A 16,110-nucleotide genomic window follows, 5' to 3' on the forward strand; every position below is an offset into this window, starting at 1 on the left:
CTCTTAGTTTTGCATTTTTAAGACGTGTACGATCTAACTCATGATCTGCAATATAATTAAGATCACCTCCAATGATCACTTCTCCCTGAAATTTTCTTAATTCAGTTAGTTTCCTCTAAGAATTTCATTTGATTGTTGTTCGGGGCATAAACCAAAGCGAATGTGGTCATTTGTTCATCAAGGAGACCTTTCCCAAAGATGAAACAACCTTGAGGATCTGTTAGCATAGCTCTATGTTAGAAGCGGACATTCTTGGAGATTAACACCGCTACACCGTTTGAGGTACGTTTTGCATGATATTGATACTGTGTCCAAATGGCTTTCAAAATAGACTGATCAGAGGATCACAAATGGATTTCTTGGAGTAGTGTGATGTCTGATCACAATTTAGATAAGTTTGATAACATTTATTTTCTTTTAATTATGTTGTTAAGACCCCGTACATTAAAAGAGGTTATATTCAACTTGGAATACATTTCTGAGGTGGAAAAGATCTATCCATTCTGATTTGTGTGCAGTTAAAAGTAAGAACTCAGAGAAGATCACAAGGTGGTTATGCTATTGGCCTGTTCAGTGAAGAATGGCTCTGAGGGCACACAATGAAAAAAATCAATTCTCTTTAGTGAAGCAGAGATGAGGTTAATGAGATGTAGTATCCCAGTTTGTTTTATATAAGTAAGCTAAAAAAGGAGCTTAGAGCTCTTTTAGTACAGTGCCAAGCCGTACGAATGCAACTAGAGTAACTTAAAACTGTATCACACAACAACTACAAACATCAATTATGTTTGTAAATAGGAAGTTACCCTTGAAACAATATATTGTTATCTAGATTTATCCAAAACGACTTGTACAACAATCAGCTCTCCTTCTCCCCTACAAAGATGAATAGCAAAATTCATAAGTGTAAGGTTACTATCTTAACTATAACAAGACACATGTGATTTGAATAATTATATAATACTTCTAATAATTAATTAATTATTACTATATCTAGGATTGGATAAATATAAACAGAACTTACACCAAGTTAACTTTATAGGAGTAGCAGAAACTCTCTCTGTTCTACTTTTCCTCTAAGGACTCCTTTTTTTTGAAACAGTAGAAATAACACTTAAAGTTAGAACACTTATTCAATCCCCCCACCCTGTTGTGTTAAACACAAAAACTTTGCTTATTGTTTGATCTGATATACAGTAAACCGACTAGGTAATGAAGAGCCCAGAAAGATTAAAGATGCAAACAAATAAAACAGCCCTCTACTACCTTCAGAGTTAACTCCAGTACAAAAGGACTGTAAATAAACAGGGAAGCAGAACCAGATAAACTCTCCCCCTCCCCCACAAACCTCAAACAGCAAGGTAAAGTGGATGATATTAATCTTGACCATAACTACTTCAGTGTCAACTGAAAAGCAACTAGGAGAGAGTGATAAGGGCTGTTTTTAACCACGTAGTGAAGTAATGGATCAGTCAGGCATGATGGACAGGTATTTTACTATCCTTCGGAGGAGCTGATTGTTGCATCATCTTTCTTTTCTGAGAAGTTTTGATGAGGTCTGTGAGTAAGTTGACATGAATATTTTGTAGTAATGCAAGACCCAAGTCTTGATCTATTGCATAGCAAAATTTGACCGTTGATCTTATTTACAACTTTGTTCGCTTTATCCACATAAAATATGTGTGTTTGTCTTAATGCCTACGTGACTGTTTTTAACTCTTTATTTATTTATTTTATTTTATCGTATTTATATTCTGCCCTCCCCGCAAGCAGGCTCAGGGCGGATCTTGCTGCTTGTATAAGACTTGTAGGGGAAGATCAGGAAAAACCAAGATCTGTTTGCCTTTGAAGTAAAGCGAGCCTCAGGACCTGGCCATTTCTAATATTTTCTTTCGAGTACGCAAGTCAGGAAAGGTTGCTAGGATGTCTCTGGGACCCCTTTGCTCCGACTGATTTGCAGGTCCCAGATGAAAAGCTTTAGTTATTAAGGCGGCCACTCTATCTTCTAAATGTAGCTCTTATTCCAGCCAATTTGCAAGGAAGATTGCTAAATCCATATAGGCAGTCAGTTCTTTATCAAAGCCCCTACATTTCAAATTGGTCTACCATGCCGAGGATTCTAAGTTCATTACTCTGTCTTTAAGGCAGTCATTTTCTTTTTGAAGTGTGTGTAGCTCTTCTTGTAAGGTCATTCCTAATTCTAACACACAGTCTGCTTTTTGAGTGACAGTATTCAAGGAGATTTTAAAGTCAGCAAATTGGCCAATTAAAGGTTTAATAAAGGCAGACATATTTTCTAGAATTCTTTGTTCCATATTTGTTAATAATGAGGCTTACGCTGTGTCAGATGAGGAAGCAGTTATCAGGTTTACCTCACTTTCTTCAGTTGCCATTTTGTTTGCTTCTTCCTCATTCCTGCCTTGATTTTTGGATGTCTGTGGCCGCAAAAAGCAGTCTTGTATTTGTCTGGAAGGTTTAGGATAGGATTTATTTTTGTCGGATCCTTGTTTGTTCATATTATTGGCAAGTGAAAAGTCATTAGGTTGTTGATTAATGAGGTTGAGGATTAAGGAAGGTCACAGCTCTCTCCTCAGGCTTCCATCTTCTCAGCTGCCGAAGCCATGCCCCATACAACCATGATGTTAATAAAAAGTAGCACTGTACTAAGGTTTTTAATTTGAAAGTTCAACTATTATCTCATCCCTTTCCTTCCATTTCATTCCTGCTCAATGTTCTCCATCTTTTTTTTCATAGAGGCCAGCTTACATTACATTTGTATTATGATTCAGACACCAACACTGATATGTGGCCAAAACTCTTGTACCTGTCACTACCAATATATTGTCTCAGCCACTTCCATATAGTTGTTAAGGAAGATACATAGATTTCCATTGTTTTTCCAGCTCAGCTACATGAGATGCTGACTGCTTCTGGGCATCACTCCCATTACAGTGTTCTTCTATGATTGAATCCTCTAAGTGAAGGTTTCTTTTACATTCACCGTTGTTCTAAAGTGTTCTACAAGAATGAATTAAAGGTTCTGGGGCAAGAGAGGGAATGGAATGTATCTCCAGAGAGGATATGAGGCCTAAATCCCAAATGGCTGTCCTCCTCGTGCCAATGAGGAATTATGCACTGAACACCACCAATAGATCCAGCAAGACTAGCCAGAAGGCTTTGAGATGCCCTGCCAGAAACAGAGGTGGCAGCACAGCGGACTAGCCAAACACCTCCTTGAGTGGGCTCAGCTCAGGCATCCAACCACACCTCTCTTCCAGGATCCAATGGGAGCAGGCTGCTTGCTGTACAGCTCCTGGCCTTGCTTAGCCCACTCCCTAGGGATGGAGGGGGATCACCCCCCACAAGGCTGAACCCTCCCATTTTGCCCTGCAAGTCTCCATCAGCAGCACCCTTTTGGCCAAGGCAATCGCCACTGCTCTTGCCTCAAAAGCCAAGCAGGGGGCAATTGCCTCACACAGGAGAGTCTTTATTCCAAAAGAGATCCTCAACTAGCTCCTCCCCATGGAAACCTACAGCCTGTCACCTCAGAGGGGTGTCCCTTGTGCCTATCAGCCTCCCCTTCTCACTTGAGAACCCCCTACCTCAAATTTGCCCCTCGCACCCCACAGAAGAGAGAGACCCCAACCTTCATTCTCTCCACACTGCCTTGGGTACTTCTGTCCCCAAAGAGACAAAAATCCCACAAACTTTACCCATCAAGTGAGGGAGTCCTTCCCCTGCACACCTTTCTAGTCCCCTCAACTGGACTCCAGGAACCCCCAACTCAACCTGCCCTGCAAAACCAAAAGGAGCCTAGCCCACCAGCTTAAGGGAGGAGGAATGGGGGTATTCCAGCATGGTGTACCAGGTCAGACTCTTGGCTCCTCCACTGTTGGCCCTTTGATGCTGCCCCGGACACATTCAGCCAGCCCAGGTCCCCAGGACAGCCCCTTGCTGCTGCCACCACTGCAGCTTGCCTACCTTATCTGCCTACCTGCCTCTCACATAGCTGGCACTCCTCCCCTCTCTCTGCCCAGAAGCCAACTGGAGACTGGTTCGCAATACATGGAAAGATACAACCTGTAGACTGTACCAAGTGCCACTGGCAAGGGTAGGCCACACCCTAGGGTGTCTCCACTGCATCGCTTGGAGAGGGGACCAGCTGTACCCTTGCTCAACAGACACTTGGCCATCTGCAGCCACTTATCTGGGCAGCAAGTCCAGTGTTCAGCTTGGGGAAAGGGGCAATTGCCCTCTTTCCTTTCTTTCCCCCCTCCTTTTGCATTCAGCCCCCCTCAACAAGTTTCCTGCAGACCAGCAGCTGAGTGCTCATGCACCAGCACTGGTCCATGTACCACCACTCTGAGTAGCATTTTTTGAACAGTCCTTTTCTTTCATTCATATCCACTGCACAGGAATGGTCTACTTTACTGTGATGGCAAACTTAGTTGGTAAATCTGAAAATGTTCAAAGATTATAGTACCCCTGATTAGCCATTTTATAATAATTATCTTTATATCCAATTCTGAGTATGACTCAAGAGTGTGGATTTAAAAATATCCACACAGTGAGGCCATGTAGAGCTAGGGGTGATTTTTCCCAAATCAAAGGGAACCCCCTCCACACCCAGTTTGCAGTAAATGCCAGAAACTTAAGAAAAGCCTGCTCTACATATTTAGTAGAATGAACTTGCAGAATTCTAAGATGGTAGTCAGTCAAACTGCTCTACATTGTAAGTAGATGATGCCATTTTGGAATGTTTACACCTAGAACCTTCAAAAACCCTTTTGCATTCAGGAAGAAAAGGTCTAACTATCCCTCTCTTTGATGTGCTGGTTTCCTACCTGCAGTTAATTTTAAACATGGGAGCATTGGAAAAAATATCCCCTAGCTGCAATTTTAAATGTCTCTTTCCTTTTTACCACCTCAGGACTCAGTCGCTTCTTTCCTGCCATATTCTGCCATATTAACAGACCAGGTCTAGACTCTGGAACCATCTGAAAGCACTTTGTTATTTACCTGATCATCGAGAAACAGTTATATATTTAGGAGATTTTTAACCACTTTCCTTCTAAAACAGGACGCAAAGCAGTATATGCATAATTAAAACGCCTCCCCCCAATTACAACTGCATTATATGAGTAAAACCAGAAACTGATCAACAGCCAGACATTTTTAACCACTCTCAAATATCCTTCTGAGTGGCTTGGTTTTACGAATTTTCCTAACATTGAATATGGTGGGTGTTGTTGACTGGAGTGGGTCATAGGGACCATATCACTCCAGTCTTGGCCCATTTATCATGGCTCCCAATTTTTTTTGAGAGGGGGGGACCAATTCAAGGTGCTGGTGTTGACCTTTAAAGCCATACATTGCTTGGAACCAACATACCTGAAGGACAGCCTACTCCCACACAGACCTGCCTACTTGCTCCCATTGCAGCCCACTGATCTAAACAAGATGCTGTTCTTGGGGACAGGGGATTCTGAGAAACATAAGGGGGGGTCTGCAGGGGGTATTAGTGGAAATTGCCAATTTAGTCAGGATCCAACCCATTATGTGAAGGAAATGTGTATTAATGACAAGGAGATCCAAGGGCCATCATGCATCACCTGATGCATGGAGATATATTGCACTCCTCTGCAGGAGTCAGCGTAGGTTAAACCATGAATAGGTTTTGCCTTTGCAGAGCACTGTCCCCAAGGGCAGTGCTTCTTTGACACATGGAAATGAATGACAGCATTTACATATCAGAAAAGTATAGCGTACTCCCCGGGACACATTGGGATAGAAAATAAACCTTCTTCTGGATTCAGCCATTCAGTGGGCAACACCAGACTTTTGCTGGAGCTGGAAAGGTCATCTTGCTAAAAGATAGCACTGCTCCACACACACAAAAAGTCTCAGGCACTCATTACATACTTATATGCCATCAAGATGCAACTGACTTAATGGTGACCCCAGAAAGGGGCTTTCAGGGCGAGTGAGAAAATTAGGTGGCTTTCCATTGCCTTCCTCTGCACAGTCTTCCTTCATGGTTCCCCATCCAAGTACTGACCCTGCTTAGCTTCTGAGATCAAATGAAACTGGTCTATACCCTGACACCTTTCTTCTCCCCAAGTACTCACTATTAAGGGCCAAACTACACATGTTTTTGATGAGTTTGGTCTTGGTTTCCTAACCAAAAGTAGTGCTGGGAGGGGGGAGGCAGGATCCCCTCCTTCCTCCACGCTGTCATTCCAAATCAGGCTCCTGGGGACTTTAAAAATGCTTTTCCCTACAGCTGCTATGTTGTTGTGAGGAAAGCAAGTTGGGTCCAGGAATCCAATTGGTCAAACAAAATAACATTTAGTTTGGCCTAAAGTGACCACCAACTTACATGGACTTAGACAGACAGAACAGGGTCAGGTAAGCACCGTACACAAGGGGAATCAAGAACAGATATTATATTTCCCAACCCCCCAAAAGGTGCGACACATTGAGGAGATGAAAAGAGATTTAGACAATGTAATGGTTTATGAGGAATTCATGAAATACATGAAACAGAAGTTAAAAGTTGGACAAGAAGAATTAAGGGGACCAATAAATTAATTAATTTCTACCTTTCTGGCAGAGTTAATCTAGTTAATTCCTGCTGTACATCTACCTAATTATTTTAGTGTTCAGAAAATAAATTAACATTAGTCTTAAGAAAGCCCCCAGAGGTTTAACTCGGTTTTAGAACACACACATGCTTGCAATTCCATTAACTCACAGGAAGATTAACACTATTCTGCACCAACAAAGAAATGCTTCTGGTAGGCCATCCCTACTATTACCATTATCAGAATAGCATCACGATTCATGTTGGGTTTTTTGATCCCATAAAGGTGTTACACTATGGTATTATAAATGGACACATTGGTGTATGTTTATTTAAGACTGCAGTACCTGTGCAGTTATTTTATATTAACATGAAGAAAATCAGGCCTAGATTGACCAATATACTATACAGTTTTCTACACTAACTTACTACTCTTCGCTTCAAAATTATAAAGTTTAAAGGTGAGCAGCAATTAAATAGAAGGCAGAAGCATATTTTAAACTTTATTTGGCCAGGAGCCTTCTAATGAAAGTACAGGCTACACTTCCATTTCTAAGTTTACACAAAATGTACTGAATCAATATTTTCCTTGTCTTTTATATAGCAAATGTTAATAGTGTAGGGAAATGGCAAATGATTTCAGTAAGGTTTTGTGTTAGTTTCTGAGCATGTATGCATATATAACATCATTCCTGGCTAGGAACACAAAGAAAACAGAGGAGAATTGCTTACTGTTTCGAGGCTTCTCCTCATCCATTCCTTCATCTTCATTTTCTGGGTCGATATCTTCCGCTTGGGTTATCCAGTCCAGGTATCCCTTCAAGTCCTCCTCCAGTTGCTGTTTCTCCCGCAACTTCTGAAAGTCACCGCGAGCTTTTGCCTTCTCTCTTTCTTTAGAAAACTCCCTGGCAGGAGGGAAGGGATAGCAGGATGAGAGCAAAAACAAAAGCAATATTACTGTGGAAATGTTAAGTTTCCTACTATGATAACTCAGCTGCCCATATTATTCATTTTTTTATTTTATTGATTTAGTTCATTGTTTTATCCTGCCCTTCCTTCAAGGAGCACAGGGTGACATATATCATTCTCCCCTCCTTAATTTTATTCTTCACAACAATCCTGTGAAGTAGGTAGGGTTGAGAGAAAGAGAATGCTCAACGTGACCCACTAATCTTCCATGCTAGAGTGGGGATTTGAACTTGCATCACTCAGATCCTAGTCTGACATTCTAACCTCTGCATCATGCTAGTTTTCAATTCCATGTCACATTAATACGTGGATTTTGACTATATAGATATATCTTTAGGCCCTAACATTAGTTTCCCATATTATATTGCAAAACATAAAATTCAAAGAAGGTGATAAGAATATTATGAACAAAAACATAACTGGCTGAAAACTGAGGTTAATGCCACTGTTAATATGTCTTAAATAAACTCAAACTATCTTCTAAAGTATAAAAGCATAAGAGCAGCTTTCCCCCCTCAACTCAAGACAAACTCCAAAGATACTATATGTGCCATACTCTGACTGTGTACACCTTTGTCATCTTTCCAGGTTTTTACTCCATCTTCTCTTAGGAATCTAATGAGGATTTTGCAGAGAAGGATTGTGAAGAGAATTTCATTGAACCTCAGGAGCAAAAGCTGCTCAGTATATCAACACTAGGAGAAAGCTGTGCCATAAGGCAGACAGATACATTAGAGACATGATAAATGTAGAAAAAGCAAAGGGCCTCTAGAGCTTTGAGGTATGGAAGTGTAAACAAAAGATGGCCGGTAAGAAATTCAATCAAGAGTAACGATGCCTCTCTCCTTCTATCCACTGTACAAACACTAATGTATATTTGAGGTTGACTGAATATTGTTAACCATGTTTTATGAATGGGGAACCACGCAGCTGAAAGATTAAATGTTTCACATTTGTCTGATATCTATATAAGTGGTCTGGTCATTTTCAAAACTGCCATGCTTTTACTGTTCCCAGTACAGCAATTAGAAAGATGATTTACTACACTAAACAAAATTTATGTTGCTGGTTATATAAAAAAATTACACCAATGGTCTTCAGTCTAAATATTCTTGAGCAAGGAGAGTTTTATTTTATCTCCCTCCCCCGCAAAAAACCCAGAAATGGGATTTAATGGTACATATGAAGCTTCCTTATAGAGACTCAGACCATTGGTCCATCTAATCTAGTACTGTCTGCTCTGCTTGACAATGGCGATCGAAGATCATAAGCAGAGGCTATCCAAAATCAATTATGTTGGACCTTCATTTATGATACCAGCGTCTCCTCTTGTATGGAAAACATTATATAAAGAGATACCAACATGGACTATTTCCAAGAATAACTTGTACTTTTGAAAATCCTTTTATCATTCTAAATATGAAGTAATAAAACAGTTTCTCAGAACAGTACTTTAAAACTATAGCGTCTCTGGGAATATCTGACATTTTCAGTTCTCATCCTTGATGCTAACCTGAATCTACCCAATTCTAGTATGTTATCAAGGCATCACCTCCAAATGATTCCTGGTTGGTATTGTTTGGGAGAAATGGCTGCATTTTTCAACATATCTACAATAGCCACTGATTATCACAACTTTTAGCTGTCATACCAAGAAAGCAAATGATCAGTAGGTCTGTTGACTGAACAACCCTTTCATTCATCTAGGCAATTTTCCTCAGACCATGCTAGAAATTTACTGACACAGTATTGCAACACATTTTTACAGAGCTAATTCCCAACCTGCATCTTTCCAGTTGATAAAGCATTCAAAATTTAAAATTGGAAGTCTGATTTGCTATCAACAATTTATACTACTGTCCTCATCCCCTCATAAACAATAAAGAGACATGTGAAAAAGTTTCATTGTGGAGATACAAATGGGGGAGGCTCTTGAGTCTTGACCAAGAAGGAATAGTCTTAGACCACCTTCAAGTTATATACAGGCTACAACTTGTTAATATTCCCTTTTCTGTTGCTACTGATTTTTTAAATTGCCATCTACAGATGTCAGATAATAAGCAGTCTGCGGCCAATGTCTCATTAAAAGGCTCTGAAACTGCTCAACCAATTTGCACTAACAAGGTGACTTTGAAAGCTGTAGGTTCACTTACACAGTTCAAATAGAATAAGTGTAGATTAGGGACCTCAGAATTCAAATGCCAAGTTTTTAAGTATTCGGTCCATATCACTAAAGTACTTGATCAAAAGATATCAGTCAGTCTGTGACATCACAGCATCTAAACCAATTACATCAATAGCAACCAGACCCCACTGTGACCTCAGATAAACCACTGACTGTTACAGAATAATCACAGCCATGAGCTGATAATAAATACTATGTTAATTCTGTCTGCCTGTGGAAATAGAACAGTTTTATCTCCCACAGTATTCTTCAGAGGCCTAGCATAGACGGCTTTTGATTGTGACGGTCACCCATATTAGGTGGGCTTTTTGCTACTATTCTATCATCTCCAGCTTAAGTACCTACTACTGCTCATTTACGTGGTTTAGCCCAAGCCTACTGACAAGAAGAACGTGCTGTATCTCCACAAGAGTGGAGACATGAATTCAGAAGCCCAAATAAATAGTAAACAACAATGATAATGAAAAATATTGTTCCTGGTACTGCTTACCCGCTAAGTACACCGAGAACCAAGTTAAGTACAAAAAATGACCCTATGATGATAAGTGTAACAAAATAGATCCAGGGCCAGTCCCTTCCTATGGCATCATTGACCTGGAAGAGTGGAACGATAATTAGTGAGAAAAACTCAGTTGCTGGGCATTGCAAGCCTCCAGCTGAAGGGTTCTTGAGTCACCAATGCTGAGATTCTCAGAATCTGCTGCTTAGTCAACTAGGAAGAAAATTGATTCTCTTCTCCAGTCATTGAGTTGGTTTGGCAAGTGAAATTACTGCTTCAGAATACTGATTACTTTGCTGCCACCGTCTTATCTGGAATATTCCTAAGTGGAAAACTAGTATAGAATTATGTCCCGTAGGCTTTCTTTTTCAATAGTAGTAGTAGTAGTAGTAGTAGTAGTAGTAGTAGTAGTAGTAGTAGTAGTAATAATAATAATAATAATAATAATAATATAAAGGATTTTGGTGACATGGAAGAACCCTGTTCTGGAGTCTTGCCCTGCAGCACGAGGAGGAAAAAAAAAAAGAACACCAAAACCAACAGCTTACCCGCTCAACACACCAAGAACCAGATTAAGTACGAAAAAGGATCCAAAGATGACCAGACTGACAAAGTACACCCAGGGTAATTCATAGCCCATAGCGTCCTGCATCTGGAAAGATGGAGGATAGTTAGAAGACAGAGACAGAAAGCAGAACTGATTGGGTGAAGAAGACAGAGAGATTTGCAAACAAAGCCTGATTTTGAACTGCGTGGTTGGACAATGTTTTTGTTATTTTCCCATCGCTGCAGTGAAAGCGATGATTTCAAAACCATATGAAAACAGAAAGCATCCATGACAGCTTAATCAGATTGAATGAATATTACTTAAGGGCTCGTTTCTTATTTTCCACTGTTTATACTCTCAGGTAGCAAAAAGAAAGGGAAAAAACCCCTCTATCTGGCCATTTAGAGAAAATGAGGCGATTGGTGGTAAATGATGCACCACTAGCACTGTACTCAGTAAAGCCATTTTGCAATGAGTCAGGAGGATGAGCTATTTTTGAGATGACTAGAGAGGATCAAGTGAAGAATTTGTATATAACTAATGTTATACATTTTTTATTATATTTTTGTAACAGATAGTTTTCTCTTTTCTTTACTCCATGCTTTTTAATATGTTGAAAGCATCACTATTGTGTAGAGTCAGCAACATTTCAGTTCATCAGAGAGTTTTAGCTGAGCATTATATTTCCTAAAAGATCAAGATTCAGGATCAGGATGGAAGGACAGCATTACAGCTGTTGTTCCATTAACTGCATACTCTATATATGTACTGAACTATCTGCAAGTATTTACCATGTTTCCTTCTTCCATGGGAGTATTGCTTTACGACTGAGGTCTGGCATCACCTTGAAATGACTTTTAACAATTCTTTCAAGATCCAGATTCCAGAGGTGAGAACCAGTCTTTTGCCTCCAAGATTCATCTCTGTTGTTTTAGGGGAATGAGTATCATTTTTAACATCTGTTTCGGTATCAAAATGTTTATGGCTGGCATTGTTTCACAAAACACCTTGTCAATGGAGGTCAGATTAACTCAGGCAGCAATGGAACAAACAGGAGTTTTTCACACAATGCTTAGAGTATTTAATGGCAACTGATCCAAAGCAAATATATGCCAGCCAAGGCCATTAGGAACAGCGCATACTGACACCCTGTGGAAGTTTTAGTGCTGTTTAAATTCACTTAAGCAGCAAAAGAAAAGAAGGAAAGACAATTCACAACAAAGCATTCCTATAGCTTTTATACCGCCTGTTACTGGAAAAGGTGACTTAAGGATATCCTTGCTGGATAAAAGGCAGTGAAATCCTGTTTCTGGAATTAGTATCTACTACATATCAGAAAGGACATTTAAGAGTGTACTTGCAGGTGATTAAGAATATTGCTAACTCTCTGCAGGTGCTATCCCTATTACATGACAGTAATGTATTATTTCGTCCCCACAAAACTTTACCTCCACCCTTTCTCTTGCTTCTGCTACTTTGAGAAGCATTTTCTTCCTTTTATGGCAACATGTGGGCACATCAACATTACAGTGTATGGATAAAGTTTAATTTTTAAAAAAGATTTATGGAGCTCCCTTTCGCTGAAATAGTTCCCCCTTATTCTACCAGCTCTATGGGTAGTTGGTCTTCTCCAGCCCTAGAAGCACCAGTTCCATCTCTTACTGTCACCATTGCTCTTGTTCCAAGAAGAGGAAGGAAGGTTCAACATCTAAAAGGGCAATTCTATACAGAATTACTACAGTTTAAGCCCACTGATTTCAATGGGCTTAGACTGGAGTAAATTTGGTTGGAACTACAATGTAAATCTCAAAATCTGACGACAGAAACTGATTTCAGAATTTGGTTTTGTAATAAAAGGCGGAGCAGAGGGTCCTAATCTAGTTAGGAGTGCTGCTGATCTTACTACTTCAACCAATGTAGCTATAAATCACCAAGATAGCTGCAATGATGTCCTGTGTATGTCAACTGAAGCAAGCCAAGATCATTCTTCTATCCTGCCTGTCATGTGTAATCCTGTGATAAAGGGATAGTAACAAATTTCAGACGTGAAGTTTCATCAACATAATTTCTGTGATTGCTGAGATTCCTCCAAGACATTGTATGATTGCCTAATTCAAGCTAATTGTGTGGAATGCAATAATTCCATGTGATATTGCTATGCTGAACGTGACAGTAGCTTCCATAGTTTCACTGAGATAGCCGACATAATGCTTGAACACTCCTAGTATAATATTGCATAGGATCAAGCCATCAGATGTTCTTCCTAAACACTCACACACTGCAAAGTAACATGAATATGAGTTAATGTTACTTTAATGTTACTTTAACATTAATGTGAATTCAAATAAATATGCCTGGGATTAGGATACTAGGAAACACTAAAATTTACAGCCATCCCAGAAACAAACAAGGAAGGAAACTGTTTATAGTTACAGTTCATGGAATGAAAGAAAACATCCCAGTAGAATGCAATTTTATGAGACTAGGGATAAGTGTCTGTTTTTTGCAAAATTTGTTTTCATTTAAATTGCTCTGAATACTATGGTTTTTTTTATTCTATACAGGACATTCTTTATATCCTTCATTATGAGGTGGTATCACTTGCTGGATAACAGTAATGAATGCAAGAATGAATGAGCTACTCAGTGCAATTAAATAGCATTCATTATAGGGGAAGGTGCTACTTTGGGCAATATATTGCCCACTGGTGCAATCCACTGAGATAATTCACTGTGGAACAGATGGACTCATATGCAAAATACTCATAATGGCATGTCCTCTATACATTAAATAGGAATGCTTCTCATACAGTGTTCTGTAATTTGATAGGAAAATCTAAGCGGGGGTACCCTGTGGGCCACCTTCCTTCTTTGGAAGGCCAACCAACTAAGAGCCAAGCTATGCCTGACATGAGGTGGACATGTGTCAGTTTCCCTCAAGTTTTGATGGGAAGTGTAGGCATCCTGGTCTTGCAGCTTGGCTCTCAGTAAAAGCCCATTTAATTGAAGTTTGCAGAGCGGGCTCTAATGGGGACCAATTGGAGTGGGAGGGAGAACATGCAGTTGGGAGGGGAGTGCAGGCATCAGGCTCTCACCAGGCACCCTTCCTTCCCCTTCCCCTCTGCTGGGTGTGTGGGGGGTTCAGGGCCCCTCTCCTGCCCCCCCTCAACTAGGGCCGCATTCCCGGGGCTGTTGATGGCCAGGAGGGGAAGAGCACTTCCCCTCCCCCACTGCCTGGCCAAGTGTGCACGCCTGGCTGTTCCAGGGCAGCACAGCAGCCGGCCAGAGCGTTCGCCCCTTGCTCCCCACTCCCTCTCTGCACCCCTTGGCCCAGAGCTGCATCACCCAGCCAGGGCTGGGCAACTGGGGAAAAAGAGGCAGCGATGCTCTAGCCCAGCCTGTCTGCCACAGTGCGGCCCAGAGCACCCAGGTGCACCTGCTTGGCCAGGCTAAGCTTGGTGCAGAGGCACGGTGAGGGAAGGAGGGGGGGAGGGGGGCCTCCGCAGGTTGACATGGCTTCAGATGTGGAGACCAGGCGGCCCAGGCGCTTCAGGGGGCCCCTCCCTACCCGCACTGCACCTTGGTGCTGAGCTCAGCCTGGCCGACCAGGCACACTTGGCCACTCCAGTCCATGCTGCAGTGGACAGAGCAGGCTAGAGTGTCATTGCCTCCCCCTCCCCAGCCCGGCCCCCACAGATCGATGCAGCTTCAGGCCGCAAGCTGACATGGCCGCATGTACACCTGGGCAGGAGCATTGCTGCCTCTTTACCCCCGCTTTCCTGGCCCTGGCTGGGTGATGCAGCTCCGGGCCACGGGGTGCAGGGAGGGAGGGAGAGCAAGGGGAGAATGCTCCGGCCAGCTGCCACGCTGCCCTGGAACAGCTGGGCATGCACGCTCGGCCAGGCAGAGGGAAAGGGGAAGTGCTCTTCCCCCCTCCCCCGGCCATCAGCAGCCCCGGGAATGCAGCCCTAGTTGAGGGGAGGCAGGAGAGGGGCCCTGAAACCCCCACACACACCCAGCGGAGGGGAAGGGGAAGAGGGAGTGTATGGTGAGAGCCCGATGCCTGCACTCCCCTCCCAACTGCATGTTTTCCCTCCCACTCCAATTGGTCCCCATTAGAGCCCGCTCTACAAACGTCAATTAAATGGGCTTTTATGGAGAACCAAGCTGCAAGACCAGGATGCCCACACTTCCCATCAAAACTTGAGGGAAACTGGCACGTGTCCAACTCATGTCAGGTGTCACTTGTAGCTTGGCTCTAAGATAAAAGGGCCCATCTAAACATGCGGTTTAAACTCTTTCCCAGGAATAATTTCAGAGGTTGAAGGGACCATCTTTCCATCAGTCAAAAGAGCTACTTCACTCCTGGAAGCCTTGCCCAACTGCAGAGCAGTAGGCTAAGGAGCCTACAGTCCATCCATGGATTAATAATGGATCTTGATGGGCTGCACTTGTTAAAAATCAGAGTAGCTGAATTGATACAATTGCTGAACCCATACGTTTGAAAAATATTTGAGAAAATGTCATACCTTTATTTCTACTATCATCTTGTAATAAGTATTTAGCAATTTACCAGGCAAAAGAAAAAGCATTTTCCCAACTCTGTCTCCAAGGAGGGTACATTTACAGTGACACTTCCCTCCTTTTGCTGTCAAGTTGCAGCAGACTTATAGCAATCCTGTAGGGTGTTCAATGCAAGAGACGTTCAGAGACTTTTGCCATTGCCTGCCTCTGCGTAGCAACCCTATACTTCCTTAGTGATTTTCCCTCCAATTACTTATCAGAGCCAAAACAACATAGATTCCAAGATTTAATGAAATCAAGCCAGCCTGGGCTATCCAGATCAGTATAACAATCCTTGACTCCTAGGTTTCTTAAAATCATGCCTTCCCCATAACACTGCAATAGGACTTTATTTCTTGTGGGAGAGTATGTATTCAGAACACCGATAATCAGAACTGTGTATGGTACATAGTCTCCTGCAAGAAATAAAGCTGTGTTTCAGTGGAGTTACCCCATCTTAAGCAAAACATTGGAAGAAATGCATTATTTATTGTGCCTCAGTGGCCACACCACCCTGCTCACAGCGCATGATACACTGTAAGAAACATCAAGCATTCCCTATTCTAATGCACCGTAGCATAAACTACACGTAGGCCCTATCAGGGATTTGTATAAGTTTTAAAAAGACTACCTTTATGAGAAATATATTCACATAAGTGGAGACCTGCAAGGATTTGGGCGGTGGGGGGGGTGTCATTTCATTTTCCTCTTCCCCACCACATCCTCTCTCCTTTGCTCCCACTCTTACATCTTCCTTCTCCCTTCTCT

General features: G+C 41.7%; 1 protein-coding gene across 1 annotated transcript in view; it reads right to left on the bottom strand.

Annotated features, from left to right (window-relative positions):
* The window catches only part of CACNA1C (calcium voltage-gated channel subunit alpha1 C), a 681,102-nt gene that overhangs the window by 239,093 nt on the left and 425,899 nt on the right, over window positions 1–16,110 (bottom strand). The window contains exons 8-9 of the mRNA XM_054988003.1: window positions 10,225–10,328; window positions 7,313–7,485 (exon numbers count right to left, since the gene is read on the bottom strand). Of these exons, the coding sequence (XP_054843978.1) occupies window positions 7,313–7,485; window positions 10,225–10,328 (277 nt within the window). The remainder of the gene's footprint in view (window positions 1–7,312; window positions 7,486–10,224; window positions 10,329–16,110) is intronic.

The sequence above is a fragment of the Eublepharis macularius genome, chromosome 9 (genome assembly GCF_028583425.1).
Source record: "Eublepharis macularius isolate TG4126 chromosome 9, MPM_Emac_v1.0, whole genome shotgun sequence".
Classification (NCBI taxonomy): Eukaryota; Metazoa; Chordata; class Lepidosauria; order Squamata; family Eublepharidae; genus Eublepharis; species Eublepharis macularius.